This window comes from Stegastes partitus, unplaced genomic scaffold (assembly GCF_000690725.1).
Source record: "Stegastes partitus isolate 25-593 unplaced genomic scaffold, Stegastes_partitus-1.0.2 Scaffold155, whole genome shotgun sequence".
NCBI classification, from domain to species: domain Eukaryota; kingdom Metazoa; phylum Chordata; class Actinopteri; family Pomacentridae; genus Stegastes; species Stegastes partitus.
The window spans coordinates 134,008-157,810 of NW_007577886.1; the positions used below are offsets into that span (position 1 = coordinate 134,008).

The window sequence follows — 23,803 nt, forward strand, 5'->3', positions numbered from 1 at the left end:
AACCGAGAATTAAGGAGACGGAACAGACGTCTCTTACTTCTAGTCAGAATCATGCAGGGAGGTTCAAATAGAAATCCCAAATGTGTGCAACGGTCAACATTTCTTTCTTTTTAAAATGCATTTTAATAAGCAGGCAACAATATCCGTAATGCATTATGTTAAAAACACGTCTCCTGCGGTTGTCAGTAAATTGGTTTTATTTCTATAAGGACTGAATGTTTAATGATAGGTTAGGAAACCGTTCTGCATTAATTCTCTTAAGTCATTATCCACAAGTTAACCTTAACCTGCCTTTATCAAACAGCTTCCTCAGAAGGGAAAAAGCAATTGTTTGAAGGGGAAGTAATTTACCTGATGGCAAAAAACATTTTCTGCTAAAAATTAATCTGTGCTGCTTCATGCCTCAGTCTAATTTGTTACCGACACATAAATAATTAACTCTGAACCAAAAGTGAAAATATTATTTCACACATAATTACATTTCTTTCAGTTCATCAGTGGCATGTTTTGCATATCGAATTTGCCATACTTTGCTGCAATTTCGATCAAAGTTACTTACATGACCACTTTCTCCATCGGTGTTTTAGTACCATTAGGCACAGGAGGAAGCTGGTTTAAAAACCTTTATGGATAACAGAAACAGAGAGGCTCCAGCGGTGGTTATCGCCAGTGGAAAGGACTTGAGCTCGTGTAAATACAGTGCATTAACAGAAAAAAAGCAGCTAATCATGCTGCCATTTGGGGTTTTCTTTGAAGACGTTACCTGCCTTATCTCATGGCGGAGCAAACAAAGCTGCCACATCACAACAGACTGCAGGGTTCCTTCCAGACAACGACGTTGCCAGAGTCATTTTGATTGCCTCAAATGATATCCCCGCTGAGGTGATCAACCGCATATAGCCTGATTGGATATTTCACAGGGTGCTGCTGCTAATTTACAAGGTGGAGTGTTGCCACTGTTTGAGGGGAGAACACTGGTATAAATATCCATGTTAATACTGTGAGTCAGTGTTTCTGACTCTGCCTTGGTCTGCAGCGTTCCAACGGGCCCTCGGGCTGTTTTTGTATTCTGCTTTTAACGCTGCCAGTTGTCCTCTTTTCTCCAAAACATTAACTTTGCAGAAAAATAAATGGTTGATTATCCCGTTCACACAGACGTGTTTGCATCACTTTAAATTAATCAACACCATCAAAACAGCATTAATTAAACATTAGAAAAAGAAAAGACTTTGCTAGACACCAGCAGCAGCAGCAGTGGGATGCTGAATGCATTGTAGAGACAAGAGAGCAAATAGTGGCTAGTTTTAAAAGAGTAAATTTAGAATAACTATCAATATTGAGGATCTGGAATGTGATTGTGTTGCAGAGAATTATGGTATTAGGTGGGGGGGATGCATATTTAGCTGTCTAGATGTGCTGCTATTTCATTATTTAGCACCTAACCGTCACCTAACCTCTCCCCCTGTGTGTCTACTGTGAGTATAGAGCAAACGTCACCCCTGCCATCAATTATTACATCACGCTTAATGTTAGATATCTTATTTGGCATCTCTAGAAATTGGCAGAAGTGTAATGAGGACTAAGAAGGACTACCACATGAGGGGAAAAATTAATGCTCTCTTCAATCAAGTTAAATTTGCTGCCTAATTCAGTTTACATTCACATTCAATTTGCTTTTGGCAGAGAATGTCTCTTTGGTTAATCATTTCGATAATTTGACGGTAACTTTAATTACACAAACAATTGGGATTAATAATAACGCGACAGGATGCTTTTACGCGCTGACGGAGAGTGTGATTGTGGGTGAAGTGACTGCGATGTTCTCGTGGGCTTCTGAAGGTATTCGAGTCCTGTTTGACCTTTCTCTTTCTTCGTATGTGTCCAGAGCATTATATACTGTGAAACTAAAAGATCAATGCTTTGGCAGAATGTGCAAAAGCCTAGCCATTAAAACAATTCCAGTGCAGCTATCAGGAGCGTACTGCTGTAGTGGCTTGTGAGCAAATGTAGTTCAGGAGAAGTGACACTGGGAACACGATTCAACATGTTGTCAGTGTCACATCTCCATCACGGTGACGGCTCGGCTAATACGTCTATTACTCATGTTTCCTGACTTTGAGTAATCGGCCATGAAGTCTAGCCTTTGAGTTTTCTTCTTCTCCGCTTGCACCTGAAACTAAAACCATCATCAATCTCTGTTCAGTTTTATTTTCCCACAGTTTGTCCTCATCCTGATCCCTCTATTCCCCTTTCTTCTATCTATTGCATATCTTCATTTCCTCTCACAACACGCTACCGTAGGCCCTACACCTCTCTCTGTACCCTCGTTCCTCCTTTCAAGCACCCATCCATCCCCCCTACCTCCTTGGAGGGGACCCTGGATCCCTTCCTTCGTGACCACCAGCTTTCCACCATGGCGATGAGGCAGGAGAGGACCACACCGGCTGCCAGGACGCAGAAAACGCCGGCGAAGCTGTGGATATCGAGGGCATTGCCGCGTTGTCGTGTCTGGACTGAGCTGTAGAGGTCACAGGGGCTGTCCTTGGGCCACCACTTGAGTTTTAGTATATCCATGTCACCGTTTTGCTGGAGCTCCAAGATTCTGGGATAGAGGAGAGAGACACCAGCGTGTAAGCAGAGAGACATGTACAGTAAACATCCATGTTATAAACGCACACTGACACAAGCTACAAAATGTTAGTTAACGGATCAGTCGGGTAAAATACAACACCTGAGTTTTGAAATCTGTCAACCTACAAAACTCTGTTCCAGCAACTTCAGATTTTCTGCCAAATGAAAAACACCAACACATACAGAAATAAGTGTGAAAAGGCAGAAATCCATGAATGATTGAGCACAAAGTCAGCAGCAACAATCAGGAAGTCAGAGTAATTAACTCATTGATGGTGTCTGAGCACCATTTTAATAATCACATAGTCAAAATGATGATAAACAATCACGGATGAAGAAAACATTTGCACAAGTCGGTTGCACGAAACCCGACGACGCCGCAGCTCATGCTGTAGCTGCTGTAACTCCTCTCGTCCATTTGAGGGCAGTGTTTGCCAGTTGAAATCCTCCCTGATCTCTGACAACCATATTGGGCTGTCAAACTCATTATGGCTAACATTAATATGTTTTGCAGCACAGCACGAGTACACTGCCACAATGTCATTATGCAGCCTAGCTTTAGTCCCACGATTGATGGCTTCAGAGAGGATACAGCTCAGAGGTTGATGGGGTCCCTCTGTTAGCCTTCAGCTTATTATTTAACTGGGTCGTTCGTTTTGGTTTGGAGGAGAACTGCAGACGCACACAGACAGACAGACAGACAGACAGACAGGCATACAGATATTTAACAGGCGATTTGCCGTGGAGTAGAGAGAGAAAAGAAAGAGAGACAACGGCGGAGGCAAAATAGGAGGCAATCCAGGAATACGCATGTACCTCCCTCTCAGAAACACATACGTACAGAGGAGACGAAAATAATCCCCCGCTGATAAATTAAGCCACCACCCGTACTGGCAACAACAAGGCAGATACTCATTCAGACGTGCACAAAGTTGCAAACTTGACTGAATGCACATGCAGGCAAACGTAACCAGGATTCATACATGTGCACACAGAGACAGATGTTTGCAATTATCTGCAGAACTTTCTCGGGGCAAACGCCTCTTGCAATTTCAATGACAGCATGAATGACAGCGCCCATCTTTCATCTTCATTTTTCCTCATGTTGAACACACAGAACTGACTGAAATCAATCAAGAAATGCAAATGAACCTTGCAGATAGTTTACATAATTAATTTCATCCACAATAACGAGAAAACATGGATCATTTCGATGTAAATCAGCCAAAGTGGCTGAGTGCACACTGCTATAAACATGTCGCTCTCATTTAGGGGCATTCTATCATCACTTTGTGAGCAGGTAGGACTGAGGGGAGTACATGGCTGAGTAATGGGAGAAGGAGGAAGAAGAAGAGAAGAGAAGAGAAGAGAAGAGAAGAGAAGAGAAGAGAAGAGAAGAGAAGAGAAGAGAAGAGAAAAAAGACCAGAGGATAGAAAGGCAATAAGAGAACAAAAAACTAATTAGAACAGCAAATCCACCAAGAGTCATTCTAATGAGAGATCATGTCCACCAACTGCTTCCGACTGTAGAATTGTTTGGCTCAGATCAGTGCAGATTAGCACGACGATTAGACAAGACTTTCATATTGATGCGGCGCAATATGGAATCAAAACAAATGAAACTGAACTGATCTGTGCTGATAGCGGCAGCAGCGTACTGGCACATCAACTCTGCATTTCTTCTTCTTTAGTGCAGTGAGTTCTGCTCCTTCTTCTTTCAAACATGTTGTTTAGTTACTTTTATACTGTATAACAGAGAGCTTTTGCCTCTGAAACTGCTTCATGCTTGACCACCTCTAGATTGCTGATTGCTGAAGGAACAAAAACACCTGACTGTTGCACGCCGGGCACGCCGTTGAATCGCAAGTTGGCACGCCGAAGATCGGGCTGTTCAACGAGCACCTGTGGCAGTTGATTTGATAAAGAACATCCAGGTAAAAATTGTCACATCCAAGAAAGAAATGCAGCTGATGTCGTACATCCAATGCATCGAGCTAAAGCTAAGTTTCAGCCCCTGTCCCAGGTGAGGGTTTGAAAACTAAAAAATCAAACAAATTAGTTGATAAAGTAGTCAGTGTAATGGAAAAATACTGCATCTGCATGAAGAATGTCAAAGCAAGTTTCTCTAAGTTTCATTAAAGCTGAGTGGAAAGGTTACAGGCCAGAAATGTGTTCCCATAACATCTAGGTAAACACTAGTGGCTGTACATGGGAAGAAGAAGTTGTGCATCCCATGTGTTTAGACTATTGATGCCTGATCCTACTTGTTTAGTCTTCTAAATGTCTGTGGATGAGTGCACCCTGTACACCCAGCTGTTGTTTTCCAGCATTGTTCTACTACCGTTGGAGTAAAGACCACGCCTGTACATGTATAAGAATACTATGCTGCCTGCACTCATGTGTACTCTCCTGCAGACTGCTTGCATTCTGTATGACCTGTACCTTCAACGCTTTGAATAAAACGAGACAAAGACAACTCGGACTACTGGACTTTATGTAGATCACAGAAAATTTCCTCAACAGTCAGAATCAGGAAAAACACAACAGAACATATAAAACAGTCTGTGTGGATGTCTACAGTACCATCTCCCTCCTGGTTCCTTTAATTCTGCTGTGTTTGTGATACTACAAACTCTATCAGATCTTCAACGAAAACTGAACAAAATTCAACAGCTGTGGCTAAATAATCGAAAGGTCAGCGATTCGATTCTCAGTCTCGCCGCATGGCAGCTCTGCCAGCGCTGGCGTATGAAATGGTGAATGTGAAAACTTTGTAAAGTGCAACAAAAAGTGCTGTGAAGACCAATTACCGTAAACCAAAGACAACCTCTGTAAAAACAAAATACAAGTTTCTAAATTGTTACTGTACTTCTATGATGGTAAAAAACAACCAATCAGCCTCCTGAGCTAAATAAAGTTAGGCCACCTTCAGCAGCTACAACTGCAACCGAACGCACACGATGAGTGCAGATCAGTGTTTGACATGGTAGAAGCTGAATTCTGACCCGCTCTCCTTTGCAGAGCTGCCTTAGTGCAGTCACAGTGGGAGGTTTGCGAGCTGCTCTTTTCACATCCTGCCACGGCATCTGATTCGGGGTCAGGTCCAGACTTTGATTAAACGAGCCATTCAGAGATCGACTTCCTCTTACGCTTGAGGTCAATGTGTAGCTGCATAATCCAGCTGCACTTGCGCTTCGGCTCGCGGAACGATGAACCCAAGATCTTTAGAATTTTCTAATAGAGAGCAGAATTCATGTTTTCCACAATTATGGCAGGTTGCCACAGCCCCGAAGCAGCGCAGCATCCCTACAACACTACGCTGCCACCTCCGTACTTGACCGACACAGAGATAATGATCTTTTTGGTGCAATTCTGTATTTGGTTAAGGCCAGATGTGAAAGAACCCGTGTTTTCCAAACAGATCAACTTTTGACTCATTACAGAACACAGAACAACCTCCCGAAAAAGTTTGCGGGTCGTCAAGGTGTGTTGTGCCAAAATCAGATGAGCCTGAATGCTGTTTTTGTTTTTCTCTTTGCCTCTCCATTCTCCCATGAATGCCATTTCAGCCCAGTGTCTTTCACATAGTGGAATCACAAACACTGACTTGTTCTGAGGTGAGAGAAGCCATCCATTTTTGCAGTTTCTTGGATCTTTTTTGTGACTTCCTGGATGAGTTGTTGGCATGTTCTTGGTGGGATTTTGGAAGGTCGGTCACTTCTGGGGAGGTTCACTACGGTTCCAAGTGTTCTCCATTTGTAAATAATGCCTCTCACTATTGAGTCCCTTGGAAGTGGCTTTGTAACTCTTCCCAGACTGATGTATTTCAATCACTTTCTCCATTATCTCCTCTGGAATCTTCTGATTTTGGCATATTGCGCTACTGGTGAGACATTTCTGCCAACCTCATGCTCCTCAAAAAGTTCTAAGTGTTGATTTGATTCAAACAGGACTGGTAGTAATCAGACCTGTGGTTGTCTAAACCAGTTGGAACCAGTTTTCAGTGTAGTTTGGTAGCTTTCTGGAGCTGGTAACTAAGGGCATGAAAAGTACTTTAATTTGTTTCTATACTTCTCCTATCTGCTCTGTGTAAACAGTTCAGCTAAAAAGTCTCTGAGTTTTTGTCACATGGTTGTTGGTTGCAGCTGAGTCACCAACAGCTTTACGGTTGCGCAGAGAAATGCAGAATTATTTGTTTAATACAGAATCTGCAGAATAAAGGGATTTTGCTTAAATATTACAACTTAAAACTTTGGATTTGCTCAAGTTTTCCAGTGGAACTACATGTCACAGGTAATTTGTTCAAACAGCGTCGAAAAGGTGAACATCTGAGGATTTGTTATTATCTTATTTTAGTATTTAAAAAAACCCCAAAACATATCTTTCAAATCCACTGGAGGGTTTTGGAGCTCAGAAGACTAAGATGCTGTTTCCCTTGCGAACACTTTTAAAATTCTGACGGTAAAGAATTCCATAATGGTGAACATTATGCATGTATATATTATGTTATTTATAGTAATTATTCAATAATTATTTATTTATCCTATTTAGATTTCTCATATATCCACAGTGTTCCTACCTCACCAGTGCAATATATTTATTCTACCATCTGGTAGAATAAACTGTATATACTTCCGACTGGCCTTTTGTAAATATATGCATATATTCTTATTTGTCTTTTTATACTTTTACTTTTATACTTTTGCCCTACTGGAGTTGTCTTTTAATTTTGTTGTACCTTGTGCATGATGACAATAAAAGCATTCTATTCTATTCTATTCTATTCTATTCTAATATTTGACTGAAAAAGAAAACTATTCACAAGTTGTTTTGCACTTTGGAACTACAGTTAAATCTCCGTCGCTCTCATCATGGCGACTTTATTGCTGTTTTTTGAAATAATGGACACATTATGTTGGACAAGCACATTAACGGACTTAAATATATTCTCTGATATATATATATTTTATGAATCTAAATCTTATAACACTTTTTAGACTTAGAAAGTCTGATATTTTTGTAGAATTTGGCAATGGTACCATTTCACTGTAATCAGATCCATTCCCTTTAAAGTTTGTTTGTATGCTGACGTTGCAGACTTGATCATTAACAGGATCTGGCCCTAAAACAACACACAGTAGGATCTTAGTCATAAGAAAACAGTACAGCCTCTGCAATCTGGTAATAAGCTGGGGAGAACCCAAAGTAACACCTGGACATATAAACTCACTCACTTCCTTGATTCATTTTTGATCAATATTCTCCAAAAAACACTTTTCCTCTAAGATGAAAAGCACATTGACACCCTTCAGGTATGATTCTGTGCCAAGCAGTTATTCTGCCTCACAAAGTTTGAACAGCATCTCCTACAGTTTGTTCTTAGCTAATGGAAGTACCACAAAAAAAATCACTGTTTATGAAAGTTAAAACAAGTTTTTTTTCCTCCCTAGAGAAGTGTTGTGCTTTTCATACAGTACTGACCTTTTTATCTGTCATCCTGACAACAGATTCCTCACACACGCACAGAAACACACAAACAAGCCTCCTGCCTGACAGACGGCTTCAGAGAAAGACGGATTACACGCAGGCTAATGAGATGGAATAAGAGCAATCCCACGTATCAAAGAAGCCAGGCAATGTTTTGTCAAAATATTTCATCATTCATTGCTTGGAATTCAGCCATCTTCTAAAGATTTCTTGTCAGAGTTCATGTCTTTTCATGTCTGTCAAAACGAGAGGCCCGCTTTATGTTTGGAGTTGCCGTCTGTTATCTCTGCTCATGAGTCGACTATTCTTACGTGTCACAAATGTCATGTCGCACAGGTTTTTGTGTGGCACTTAAGGAGCGGCAATAAACAGTGGCATTTTCTTGTTTCATCTGCTTTAACATCTGTAAACAGAATGGACAGTAAATGTCTTTGTGACAAATTGCTACAAAAGGTGTTTAAAGTTGACATTTGAGGGAAATTATTAACATTTCCTTCTGTGAACGGAGAAATCGTGATGTCACCCACATATAGCTGCATGATTAGAAATAGAATAATGCTGTGTTGAGGTTCTACGAGGTAAAGATGAAGTTTTCTGATGTGTTTTTCAAATATTAAAGCAAAAACTCACTAAATTTTAACAATTTCCCATCAAGAGGATGCCAAACAAAGCAACAACTAATAACCAAAAAGGCTTTCAGTGCAATTTGATCAAAGATCAAACAGATCAAAAACATTTCAAAAAAAGCGACTTTCATCAGAGGACTTATTAGGATGTGACTAAGCTGCATGTGTCTTTGAGTCTTTACGGGAGGACGGAGAGCAGAACAGATTTGAGATTCAGGACAGAGTGCTTTCTCTCACCCCTCTATTACGACCCTGTCTTCCAGCAGAGCTCATCATCTATCATTCGGCACTAATTGGCCTATCAGAGTTATGCAAAGGCTGCTTCCCCGATAGGCCCTCGGATCAAACCCCTAACACTGACTCGCACTCACGACTACATGCACGCACACACGCATATAGCCTGAATTTACATGTAGCTTACATTTATCTCATTGAGGGTAATCTTTTATCCTGCCCACTGACACACCGATGGAAAACAAACTCTGTAATTGTCCAACACTTGCAGGAAACAGGAAAGAAATTGACGATGATATTGTGTGATGCTTGCTGTTGTGTTCTTTTTCTTCTAACATTAAAAATGCTCAACATTGTCTGTGTTATGACAGATGATGCAAACTCAAAGTGAAGAGGAACATGCTTACTTGCCACACCACAGGGCCCCTTTAAATAGCACAGCAAGCTAACACACTAATTAATAAATGACCTTTGAGCTTGCCTCTGTAAGTCTTGTTCTGATGAGTCCGGTCACCTGCAAGATAAGCGCGTTCACAACGACTCCACACATGTAATATCAGTTACCGGCAAGTTCAGGAGAGATATTTGCTAACTCCTGGCAGCTACTCCCACGGAGCACTCCTGAGCCACTCATATACTTATCTATGAGAGAGGAGGCGAGCGTGGCGATGTTCATTTTTAAACACACAAAAGCAGCTACCACTGTTCTTCATTTATCTCTATCCTTTGGCTGACAGGCGGGATGAAAGGCCACTGTGAGCCGCCTGACAAAAACATGGGTTGAGTCAAAGGTTTCCGGCAGTACACCATCTGTCTGGCTCTCTAATTTGGCCGTCGCTGCCTCGCCAAAGCAACACATCTTCCCTCAGAAAAACACACACACAGGCAGATAGATATGTGAACACACGCCCCAGACACAAACCCAAACAAAATACATCACGAATTGTTCAGAAACGATGATGTAATGTGAGCGGCTAATTAAAGCGTCGCAGCCTTTGTGTCCTCGTGAAAGATCGACTATATTACCCTGAGTTTGATGGAGTTGTGATAAAGCACAGCAGAAGAAACCTGACTTTATTCCCCCCACAGCAGTGTGATTTTCTCTCTCCAAAAACTTTCCTCCCTTTATCTCAATATGTAGTAGTATGCTTTGTGAAAGACTATACGGTTAGATGTTGGTTCTTTTAGTTTTACCCCCTTCCTTCAAGGCCTGTTAGTGTTTTCTCCCCCCTCAAGGATTCATCACTCAGCACATGGCTGCCTGAGGTATCAGGAAATAGATCACTTTAATCACCCAGAATAGCATCTACTATACATCATTTCGGCGTGAGGACATACGGCATAGGTATTAGTGTCATGCCTTGCAGTATATAATGATGGGGTTGCTATATTAATGTCAACTACATAGCATCTAATTAAATGCTTCATTGTCAACTGAAATATACGGTACATGACGTGGTTTCAGTGTCAATGTCAGCCGCATGCACGGGGAGGAGTGAAGTGTGTGCGATAGGTGAAGTGTAATTACAGAAAAAGAGGAATGTATGTGTGTTTAAGTAGCTGTTAAGGCCTCTGTGTGTGTGTGTGTGTGTGTGTTAGTGTTGGTGTATACACGTCCACCGCCATTACATGTGAGTCGCCATGCTGTACGCATACATGCAGCGCGGACGGGTACGGCAATGTGTGCATCGCAATGTGTGTCTACGAAACAGCTGGTGGGCTGCAAGTGTGCATTAACACTGTGTGTGTAATGAGTTATCACCTTGCTTTAAGATCGTTGACTTTGACTGGGGAGATCTATAATGACTTTAACACTCCCACTGGCTGTTAAAGCAAATGAGCAAGGGTTGCCCATGTGATGGGGGGCAACTGCTGTGTGTCGCTCTCTGTGTGTGTGTGTCTGTGTGTGTGTGTGCGCGCTCTGTCACTGCCTCCCTATTCTCTCCGCAGTAGCCGTTACTGTGTGTGTGTGTGGACTGGTGTTGCCATGGCAACTATATGGCAGCAGCCTTGATGGTGGGATGATCACACATTATTAGTTGACTCAAACTGGAGAAAAAAAAAAAAAAAAAAGGAACACCATAGTAATTTGGATAAAGGACCAAGGGGCAGAAGACGAGAAGAAAGAAAAGACAGGGGTGGAAAAGGAAAAACGGCAGAAGATGAGAGACAGCTGCAAATTCTGTCCAGTGACAAATTGGAGGGAGAAATTCACTGAGATCACACGTGACGAGAAAGAACGTGAGAAAAATGTAGGTGATGTAGGTGTGGACATGTATCTAAAGGAGAAGACAAACCTTTTCACAGGCAGGCAGGGCTCAGATATGAACGAGCATTGTCTCATTTGCGAGGCTTTCTCTGTATTTCTGACTTTGTGATGATGAATCTGAAATGTAGATTCAAGAGTGAAGACCGTCCCTCATACGAATGTGTGAAGGCGATCCCACTATTTTACACATTTTTTAAGCTAAATCACTTGCATAAAATCCCCCCAAAAAGCCTCACGTTAAAACCAGCGTGCTGTCTTTTGTGGACATAAAAGCAATTTTCTTGTTTTTGATTTAATCAAAGTGTTGCGTATCCCATTCCGAGTCGGGATCTTGTATATATGAATTTATATTACCTGAAAAAAAAAAAAAACGGGGCTTTTTGGAGTTCGTCTGACAACAATGTCTACTGGTAACTGCTTTAATGAGCGGTTCCTGATGGTATAAATGATATCCCCGGTGGAGTGAAAATGGACTGTTAAGAGATGTCACACCGTGTCGCTGCACCACTGCTGAGGTATGCGGAGTGTCTTTCTAAACTCAGATGGATGGTTCCAAGCGGAGACTACAGGCTACGGCGTGAGTTTTGAAAAGCCTGTTATCTCAGCACCTGGCAAACTGATCGTTGAGTCACTGGTATTGATCAACTTGGCTTTCAACCCCCCTTCTAGATATATTAGGGCTATTTTCTGCTATGGGACGATAAAAATCTCACTTACTGCCCTTTAAATGCGCTATAACTCCATATATTGTGTTGATTCTGCAGTCTTCTCCGGTGCCATCCATAAGCCCCCTATAAATGCAGGTGATGTCCCAAGCTTCTCCTCCACCAGTAAGCGGGTTTTTTTTTACTGCGGCTGGAGCCAGTTAAAATGCAGGGCGGCGCGGGTTAGATGATCAAGCATAATGTGAAACAGTTCAGTGAATTTCAGAGCTGCCTAGATAGACTTAACCGTTTCTGTGAAAGGTGTCAGGGAACAGTGCATCATCTCGGCGCGAGCTGCCATCTGCCGCAACAGTGAAATATGTCTGCAACAGTTATACGAAGAGTCTCCTCCTGTCACCTCTGGAGCAAACACAGTTTTAAGCTGGAGACAGTGGAGGAAAGGAGGAAAGGAAAAGTAGAAGCGAAGTTATGGTGAGGTGAAAAAGAGAAGAGTCCAAGAATAAGGGAGGATGAATGATTGAGAGAGGAAAATTAGAGAGGAGAAAGAAGAGGAAAAAATCCTGGCAGCGCGTTCAGGCTGAATGGATGGCTGACGACGAAATCATACAATGGAGGGGAGGGAGAGCACAGGTGGGGAAAAGCAAAGGAGGCAGAAGAGAGGAAAAAAAAGAGGAGGTAAGACAATGGATGTGATGAGTGAACAGAAGAGGAAAGTGGGGTAGAGGAGGGGGACGAGGTGCGATGCTAAAATGAGTTTGTTGCTCTGAGACGACCGCTGACTGTCAGTTCCTTAAATGAGAACAACACCGGGCTGACAGCTCACTTACTATCTTAACACAAAGCTGGCATCATCAGCACTCTCTGGCTGCGTCACTCGTGTTAGCCCCGCCGGAAAACACGATGGAGGATAATGTTCATACACCAAAAGTCCCTAAAAGTGGTTTCATTGTAGCTCTGATGAGCCGATCTCAGAAAGACTTGTTTGTGGAAATATCTGCACGGAAACACACACAGCGGAACAAACATATAGGAGGTTTTTTCGAGGGAAACCTTAGTCAGCCTTAATCAGTATTTCAATTACTCTGGGTAGGTGAGAGTGACATAGTGATTAGGGAGGTCAGCCTTCACCCTGAGAGCTTAGCTCAAGCACCCATGTCAGCAAACAGCCCACTGAAGTATTCTTAAATGCTAAATCGCCACAAGCTTAAGGTTTGAACCTAATTTTTGACCTGCCTGTAGCGGAGAGCAGCAATCAATAAAGCATCAGATTAGCATCATTACATCATATGGTGTTTTTACAGCTCGAGAAGCAATCCAAACCTGCCAAAGAGGCGTGAGCGCCGCTAAGAGCCCGACCTGTGATGCACTCGCCTTCGTTCGTTTGCAAAAATCTGTTGATCAGGGCAGTGACCGAGTGTCGGTCAGGAGCAGAGAGACTCGGTGAGATCGACCCAGTCGGTGAAGTGCACCTGGACTAGATTATTCTCTCCTTGTGTTTTCATTTAAAAAAAAAAAAAGAAGAGAAGCTGAGACTGAAGCACACTGACCCACGGCCACACATCACACATCAATATCCCGACGTCTGGAAAGTCTGTTTATTCAGACTACTGCAGTCGTCTCAGACAGAAGAAATATTATTCCAGAGCTGGTCGTGCATATTTGAGTTTGCTTTGGACTGAGTTTTTTTCTTTTCTTTCCTTTTTCTTTTTGGTGCCAAATATAAAAAGGGAACCACATAAGTCTCACCAGTATCCTTTCAAGTCACAGAATGAGTACTTTACCGGCCTCATTTCAGTGGCAGAGATAACATGCTGCCCTATCTCACAGTTACAGTGTGTAACTGTTATATATTGAGGAAATTTTGCTGAATATTCTAAAGCCGGACTGAAACACATTAAATGAGAACAGCCTGGATTTTAGCTGTCCCAGACAAATTTGACAGATCAAAGAACGTACTGATGAACTGTCTCATGCATTCTGATTTTTCTCAAGATCTCCAACACTCGAACACGACACGCGCGACTAAAGGTCCCGGAGCTATAGGCTACAGCCGACGTATCGCCGCCGTGGTGATGAAAAATTGCAAATTAGGAGTTTAAACCAAATTACTTCGACTGTGCAAGAATTACAATCAATGCATAAGCTGGGTGGACTGGAGCTTTCCAACTCATCCCCGCTTCCCTTCTGACAAACACAGAATACGTTTTTTTTTTTTGCATCCTGCCGAACATGAGAGCCTGGTGTTCGCTTTCTTTACCAGAGAATTTAGTGCACATGTAGCTCCATCGAGCACAGCAAAGTTTAGTGAAAAGTCAAATCTAAGGCTTGTAGTGCATAAATCCTGTCTGGTCACAGAATTTACACAATGCCATGATATTCACAGACCCCAAATATGTAGACTTACTTAGCTGGGAAGTCTGGAAACACACAGCGACAGGATCATCAGAGGCAACAAACACAGTCGTGACTCGATAATCCGACACTAAATGTAAAACCTTCTTTTATGTCAGATAGCAAGGCTGTCGAGATACAAGGAGGGCTTGATGCTTGAAGGCTCATTTGTTGCTAATATTTATTGTTCATAGTTGTTATAATAACTAGTAGGGTTGGTCCCAATAGCACTTACTGGTCTCTGGATATTCAGACCCAATGAATGATGAATATCCAAATATTCGGCGCGGTCGGGGGACACTTCCACCCCGGGGGACCTCGCCAATGGGGTGGAAGTGGTTGGAACGCACAGGCAGTACTTGGCTGCTGATGCTAATTTAGTTAGCGGTCACGTTTCTGTTTCCACCATCGGTGGTGGCGGTGGCAGCATCACTCCCCCGCCGTCACCATCATCTGTGTTTACTTCCGTAAACACTGAGCACCTTCGCTGCATGTGACGTCGTCGTGTCCTCTTCTGCACACGTGGGACACTTTTGAGTCGTATGAAGTTCACACAGCAGATCACATACAAGTCGTATTTAATTAGAAATGTGAACGAACTCACAAAAAATCGGATTGCACAAAAAAACCCCGAATTGAGCATTAAACCCATTCTCATATTCTGTTTGCACTATTCTCTTTTTATGTGTACTTTCATACTTGTTTGCACTATTTCTTATATTTATATGTACATTTTTCTGTTCAGTATGTGTGTATCTCTATGTGTAATGCTGCTGACAACAATGTGAATTTCTCCACTGTGAGATAAATAAAGACATATCTTATCTTAAGTCCTGCAGTCTGAGCGTAGCCAATCTGTCGGATTGTTAAACCAGATAATACGCCGTTATCCTTATTTGTGACATAATGTGACGTCATGTCAGAGTCACAATCCAAGGCTGTCGGTATGTTAAGGCTATTTTTCATCGGTTCCGTTCGTTTTTCCTAAAAACCTGTCGCATAGCAAGGTTTTCAGATTGTTAAGGGTCGGATTATCGAGTCACGACTGTACATCTTAAATATCAAAACTCCACAGAGAAAAAAAAGAAAAGGGGCAATGCTGAAATACAGCACTATCCCACTGTGAGGCACCAGTGCTAATCACCAAGCCGCCACGTTGCACTTTCAATTAACAGTGCCAATATACCGAAAAGCCCGAGGAATGGGACGGGAGAGGTTATTTACTCATGGGTCTTTGGTCCCTCAAGTAACGTTGGCAAAGCTTAATTATTCCAATTAGCACTCTCAGGGTTCAATGTCATACACTTTGTCAACAAAGTTTTCAATTAAGCATCATTAAGCCACAGTGTGTGGGTGAACTGGAACAGATTATCAAGCTGAACTATGATAAACAACGCACAGACGTAAAACAGCCATTAACCATCATTAACACATCGAGACAGCGAGAGAGAGATGGAAAGAGAGAGAGAGAGAGAGAGAGAGAGAGACAGCCCCATCATTAATTGTGATTAATAAAGATTTAATGAATGTACTAAGTGTGTGGGCAGAGTTTGACTGTGATAGATTGGTAGGAGACTGACAGTTTTAGAGAGAGAGAGCGCTTAGACAAAGACAGAGACAGCAAGATTAGATTGACATCTGACATTAAATCAATTTTTTGTCATCTGGAACAATGTCACTGTAGTGAAAACACACACACACACACGCACACACACACACATATACGAACACACACAATCCTTTCTTTGTTCGTCACCCTTGGGAAAAAAAACAATATTTTCCCCCCATGGATGGTGATTTCCATGGATTGGAAACTGAGGGCTTCAGAGCCTGCAGCTTTACTCGAGCTCACTCCGCGTACGTGTGATTGAACAGAAGACGAGACGACGAATCAAATAACATTTTAGCTTTTGGCTTTCTCAGCCTTGATCAAGACTTATTTGGAATATGCGTGTAGCTGGGGGTATTATGGTGCTACAAAGAACCTTAAAAACGAGAGGCGCCTTTCTCAAAATAAAATAATCTGTGTTGTTTTGATTGTGAAATCTAAGACCTGATTTCAAACCATTCTGATGGTCTTCAGCGATCAAGTGCACAGTAATTGCGGTGCTGTGCTGGAAACTGTGCTGTTTGCAAAGTGTCTTTTTCACACTCTGCTGTTATTGTGCACCCTTTTTTCCTTTCAAAAAGGAAAATCTGGATTTAGAAATGGTTTATACAATAAATTAATCAATAGAGAGAGACAGAAAGAGAGGCAGGGAAAAAAAAAAGAAAAGACCCTGACAAAAATGTCAATACTTGAGTCGATATGTCCCCGACGCCACGGGCCCCAAAAAGCAGAACAGCAGGTAAAGCTAAAAGTCAGTTTTCTGACATTTCTCAGTGAAAAGTTTTTTTTTTCTCTAATGTAGCACCAAGACTTGAATTATTCTTTTATTAATAATAATAATAGAGTACCACGCTGCTCCCTGCAGTAGAATACACACAAGCGCTGCTGCTCTGCTAGTGCTGGATAATCCCAGACTGTCTCCATCTGTAGTATGAACAACTGCCATTCATCCTTTCATTTATTTTCTGGATGAACTGATGGTTCGGCTGGTGGAGAGTCAAGGGAGAGAAATCAAAATTTCCCAGGACAAAAAGGTGACACTTCATATCCCACAAAAAAAAAAGGAAAGCACAGTAAAGGTTAGAATCACAGAGCGGCTGACATCAATGTTCAACTATTCATTCTTATTACTTTACTAATGGATTAATCATTGTTTTGGCCCTATGTGATTAGCTGGCCGCTTGTTAATTGTGTCTCCTGTTGGTTAAATTCTCTGTTTTTGCAGTTTTGTAGGAATAAAAAACTACACTGTGAACGTGTGACTCACAGCCAAACGTCAAACAGCGCTGACCTGATTTTTCAGGTCAGGTGAAATCAGATTTTTTTTATTGCTTGAGTACAAGGACAATTACCGAGACTTTCTTGTCATTTCACTGAATGTATTTTATTGACAACTCTTTTACCTGTAAACACCACTTCACCAATAGACACTCTCAAATTGGTTTTTAAAAAAAATAAAAAGAGACAGCTGGAACAAAAAGCCAACAGTGCAGGAAAAACAGGTATTACAGCCAGAGTCCTCTTCTGCACACTCTGTTTACAACCCCTCTGCTGGGACTAAAATGTAAGATTTACATGGGCAAAGGCAGCTTTAAAAGCCATTTATATGTGCCCTTCACTGGCGCAATTTAGTTTATCTCTGTCATATACATCTCCAAAGAAAAACTCCGCGATACGATTCATTAAATTTCACTTCAAGGTTCGCAATAACCAAACTTTCAGAAGTCAGTTCATCAAGAGTTTGTTTTTTTTAACTATTGCTGACAATTTTATTGTCACGAGTGCTGCTGATATAAAAGCTCGCTAGAATCCTGAAAGCATCACAAACAAACTGTTTATGAGCCATGTTCCCTTTACTTTGTATTCACCGGTTTAATATCACTTAAAAACAACTCATAGTTCAACAACTTCCATATTAGTGACATTCTTTGCTGTGGTTCTACTTCGATCTATTGTGTGGATAGGATATGAAAGAAACGCTTGAAGGAGCCGTAGAGGAAATAATGAAGAATGTATGCATGGATTCAGATTAAGGCTGCACTGAAGATATTCTGAGAGAAAACTAAATAATACTTATCATGCACATGTGCACAGCCCTCGCCCCTGCCGTCGCTTTCATTGCATTTTATTAAACATACGACAAAGACAAATTTAATACATTCTCGGCAATGCATTATCTGCACAAGAGACCAAATGACATCGAGTCATGTAATTCGCATGAAACCCCAAATCAGCAATCCAATATTGAACTTTAACAAAAGGCCTCCAAGATCTAGATCTTGGAAATACATGTTTCTATTTCTGTAAAAAAAAAAAACACCCTCTTAATGTGGAAGAACATGCTTCTTAGATAAGGAGTACATAAACCACTCAGGCCCTCACAAACTTCTAATCCCTACTTTTTACACCAACCATGTCAGGAAATTACACGCCACAGTCTAACAGGCTAATATAATTTCTACAGAGGGAAGCCAGCCTCTGGTGCTTGCTCGCCACAGCAATCTAACCCGTGGCCTCTGAGGTGTGATTTATCTGTGTTTGTGGCAGTGATTTGTCGCCGTCGTATGCGTCACTCGGCCCCTCCAGCGTGCCATACAACATGCACTCCCCGCAGAAATATAGCGTGCCACGGCTCTATTTTAGACACATACGGCGGTCGGCCCTCGGGCCACCAATGAACAGCTGCCTGCAGCCAGGTAATAAAAAGAAAGAAGAAAAAACAATATAACTGTATCTGAGCCCGATCATATGGCAGACTCTTTACTTACCCGATACGTGCTGCAACTCAGAATCTATTTATACGAAAGCAAAACAGCACGGCCGTGATAATAATAATAACGAGCATGTAATTAATTTCCTCTCAACTGTTTATTCCGACTGACATTTATCATCGACTTTCAGCCAATTTGCTACCACAATCGCTCCTAAAAATGTAAATGGCACCGTCTTGATGACTCACACATTGGAACCTGGTGCATCCTGCATATAAAACATAACGGTGTTCAATATGCCCGCAACACCCTCAAGATGCCCATCTGCTATGGATTAAAATCTTCTTTAAAAATTCTCACGTCGATGCCCACAGACAAACAGAGACAAAAATAATATATGCCCGTGAGAAGGGGTTTATTTTTTTCCTTTTTTTTTCAAATCTTGCCCCTTCAGCACTTCAAAACAACATGTCAGTAGCTGTCAGCTTAAATTAGCGAACTATCCCTTTATGGCACTGTTTTCTGACTCTGGTAAATCTGCAGGCTGTCTCCATCAATCACGGTACAGCAGCACGCGCACACACACATGGACGCGCGAACACACTTGCACGTTATTTGTTCTACAGCGCCGACAAATACTCCCAGATCCACACGCTGGCGCAGATATGAAGTGGTGCTGCACTTGAACTCGGGCAATGGCTCCTTCATAACAAACAAAGTGGTTGAAAACGATGAAGTTGTAGCAATCTGTCGGTTTCTACAGACACTGCCCTTCTCTCTTTCTCTTCAAAGTGTCAAAACAAATAAATTCTTTTTCATCTCTCGCATTACCTCCAGGGACCTGCAGATAGCAAACACTCCTCCAGCATGCAGAACAAACACACACACACACACACACACTCGCAAACAAATATAAATACTCCTTAGAAGTTGTAGATTCGCTCCCCAATTACGCCGCCCGATCGATGAACTATTTGCATCTTTATCGATTTCTGTTATAATTATGTCATCGCACATTTGGCTGCTGTTTAGCGTTTCGGTTTCTTCGCTCTGATTTATTTACGCAGAGCCATTAATTAAGATCAATATCGCCTTTGAAAAAAACGGGAGATTGCAGAAGCAATGATGATATAAATTAAAACAATCCAGCGTATAAATGATAATATCAATGAGCAGTCCCCTAAAGGTGTTTCCATGTCTAATTATATTATCTTTATGCATTGGAGGGCACAGGTCGGGGGGAATACAGTACGGCAGCCATAACTGAGAGTTGCATCCTCAATATGAATGCAGACAGTAAATATACAGGGAGGTAATACTGATAAATGCGGGACACCTTTCTGGTTGAAAATGACAGCCAGAACCGTCTACAAAGAAGAAACCAGCTCTGAATTATCCACAACCCTACATACAGAAAGCAGCTCATCTGACAAACTGCTGCGATAAAATCAAAAGCCTCACACGGATCTATCCATCTTACACAGATAGCATGCATTCTTCTAAAACAAAGACAGAAAAGAGCCCGTGGCTACAGTTATACTTCAGTAGCAATGTCATGTCAAGACATGAAATATCAGAAAAGATGCAAAAAAACAGACAAGAAATAGTATCTTTACATTGAAATTGTTCTCTCACACACACATGCTGCTGAGAGGAGTGCAGTGATAGGTGTGTGTTTGAATCAGACGACACACACACGTATTAAACAAACCAACAAGTATGTAAAACAGGCAGCACGATCTACTGTGAAACGCTGGAGGTTTGTTGGCTAAAGGTGATGACTGACAGCTTTCACACCAGCCCGAGTGAACTGGACTGCAAACAGACTCGAGTCTGATGTAACTGAACCAAACAGGCGTGAAGATGTCAAAAACACACGCTGCAGATAGAGAATATTTTGCAGCTGGGGACTGAGTTACCTACGATAATGAAGTCGGACGCTCATCGGTGGGAATGTGCTGCCAGCGTGGTGCTCCGGCGGTTGGGTGATCGGTTAATCCCAGCTGTCTGAGATGACAGATTATGGAAGTACCTGGTGTCAAATGGTCGCTGCAGAAGTCGGTGATCCTCAGATTTCTATCAATGTAGCTCCCCCACAAAAAAGAAATAATTGATCTACCTCTTCTTCGTCTCATCATTTTAAGGAAATTTAGCAAAGGACATCGAGCTGTTTGGCAAATTCTGGCATCCAGGGACGATGAATCTGCCAAACAGATGTGTAGAAAACTAGTGTAGTAGGTGTAGTAACTCCTAATAGTTGTTGTATTGTTATAGTGTGCAAAGTGCATCATTAAGACATAATATTTGGTTCCTGAGCACAAAAAATGATAAAAAATCTACTTAATGGTCCAACTCCAGAATTCATTACTACATAATTCACCCTCTTGCCACATTTCCAGCAATCATTTCCTGGTTTTTATTATGAATATCCAAAACAAAACCAATAAAAAACCTTCTACATTTCCTTTACACTGACTTGAGCCAGATGTTGGCTGCTGCTTATGTAATTCCTCCCACTGGCTCTGGTGCTTTCTGGCCAGCCTGAGCCTCGACTACGCTGCACTCTATGTGTGTTGCTGCTGCTGCATTTGAAAATCCCCCTTTTAGCGCACGAGTTTCATACAGTACAGCATAACGGTCCGCTGATAAGAACAAAATCACACCATTCTGCACTTGCTCCTGCCTACAGAGGTTTTGACTGACTTCCTGATAATTTAACAGCTCCAACATTTTTCGCTCCTGTCAAAGTGAAAGAATGTGCTCGCCTCAGAATCCCTCTCGGCCACAGGTCGGCGGCGAAAGCGCAACCGGCGGCGTGTGTTCAACAATATCCACAGACACTACTGCAGGATTCAATGTAGTCCACAATTTGCAATTATTCATTAGTATTAAACTTGATTATGTTCAAATAGGGGCTGCAAGGCGGCTCAGTGGTTAGCACTGTTGCCTCGCAGCAAGGCGGTCGCCGGTTCGCGTCCTGGTGGGGGCACCGGAATCTTTCTGTGTGGAGTTTGCATGTTCTCCCCGTGCAGCGTGGGTTCTCTCCGGGTTCTCTCCGGCTTTTTCCCACAAGGTCCAGAAACATGTTGAGGTTAATTGGTGATTCTAAATTGTCCGTAGGTGTGAATGTGAGTGTGCTTGGTTGTCTGTCTCTAAGTGTAGCCCTGTGATAGACTGGTGACCTGTTCAGGGTGTCCCCTGCCTTCACCCTAAGTCAGCTGGGATAGACTCCAGCCCCCCGTGACCCTAGTGAGGATTAAGCGGTGTATAGATAATGGATGGATGGATGCTCAAATGGCGAGTTGCTGTGAGGAAAATGACGACGTAAGCCGATAAATTTCCAGTCAGCGGTAATCTAATTTAAAGATGCATCGACAAGTTTCTTATGATCCTAAGATATCCAAACACGGTTCAACATTTCTCTCCACGCCGTCAAGCCACAGACGGCTAATTCGATTCCTGTTAAACCTCCACTTTGCGCTTCATTAATCTGTATAATAGAGAATGTCAGGATGAGAAATCTAAAAATCACCGCAAAGAAAAACAAAACAATTATACCTCTGTGATTATTTCTTTTCTCCTAATAATTCCTTCTCTCTGATTTCGCTCGAACCGCGGGGACCAGCGTGAGGAAACTGTTTGAAGCTGTCGTCCCAAGAGTGCGACATTGCCCCTGAAATAATAGGAGTAAATTGGAAACATGGCCTGTCAATTAATTGCTTGTTTATTTTAATAAAAGCCATGATAGGCAATATTCTGAAGTGCAACGCTTCACCAGATATGGAGCTATAAACACTCTGGCCCCAGCACATAACACAGCATTGCAAACACATCCGCAAACACACATCACCAAAAGCAGCACCGACTGTTTTACATAATGTAAATTTCGACGGCTTAATGAAGGCATTACACATATTTGTTTTCCCTCATCTCCAAACGATCTCATGCTTGATCACAAATAAAGCCAACAGGATTTCTCTGCCGGGATGCGAGCGATCCTTATGTGGCCTCCACCGAAACACTTCACCTCGTACGACTGAACCCGCAGTCTGGCGTTGCGGTTTTGCATCGCAGCGGGGGCATTAAAGATTAATGCAAACAAATAAACTCAGCATTGTGGAGGCACGACTCATTGGAGATGAGTGAATGACCTTTTGTGCGGCGGGGCTGCAGAAATTATCAGGCTTCCGAGTAGCCGTGAGGGGACGGATAGATAGTGAATAAATGAATAAATTCGGTTACTGTCTTGATCAATGAGATACTTTGAACCAACAAAAGCCTGACTGTGTGCTACAGCGACAAGACAAACAACTGGGATCAGCCGGGCTGCATCTCCGGTACACTGTCTATTGTTGACTTATTTGCGATGCCGAGTTGTCGCACTGGCGTCGGTTCACGCTGAGGCTAAGCAAACCGAACCGCAAACAAGCTGCAGAAAGTGCCATTTCACTCTTTCCCCTGGAAGACAGATGTACAATTTAATCTGCCATTTACTTGGCGTCTGACCTACAGAGCAGATTCCTCAAGCAGTGCAGAGGGGAAACCTTTATGGGAAAGACAATTTCTCTTTGACTTGAAAATAATTTGGAGAGATAATTAAAAAAAACTTACTTGACCTCTCCAGGAGTAGGAGGATATATATGGGTGCATGTATTTATATAGATAAAAACTGAAGACAACATGCCAGAGATGAACAGCTTGGACCAGCACAGCTCCATCATGTGAAATGTGCTTTGATATAAATAAACAAAATCAAGTTGACTGTTGTTTACTGCGACGACTCTTACCTCTGGGAGAAAATGTCCCTGTAGGGGCTGCCGTGCTGCATGGCGATGCCGTATCCACGGTCTGGCGCATTGTTGCTGACGGTGTAGAAGGAGCAATCCTCGTCATTGTTAGCAACATATTCCAGCACTGCTGCGTCCCACACGAAGCCAAATCGCCCGTATTTCACCTGAAAGAAAAGGGAAATAAAGACATTTAACAGATGGTTAACAATGTTCAGAAACAGGTTCTCTTTACCTCGGGTCCTACAGATAACATCCTACAACATTCAGAGTTATTGACATGATCCTAGTCATTTAAATGGATTTAGTTGAAGCTGTTTATGAGCTGAAACCTGCTTGAGCGCATTAACTATCTGAGCCCCGGGCTGTTTACAGGGTAGCTGCACAACCTTT

At 42.2% G+C, this 23,803-nt stretch overlaps 1 protein-coding gene across 1 annotated transcript in view; it reads right to left on the reverse strand.

Moving 5' to 3' along the window:
* Positions 1-23,803, reverse strand: part of grid2 (glutamate receptor, ionotropic, delta 2) — a 584,280-nt gene that overhangs the window by 8,657 nt on the left and 551,820 nt on the right. The window contains exons 14-15 of the mRNA XM_008279344.1: positions 23,411-23,577; positions 2,362-2,602 (exon numbers count right to left, since the gene is read on the reverse strand). Of these exons, the coding sequence (XP_008277566.1) occupies positions 2,362-2,602; positions 23,411-23,577 (408 nt within the window). The remainder of the gene's footprint in view (positions 1-2,361; positions 2,603-23,410; positions 23,578-23,803) is intronic.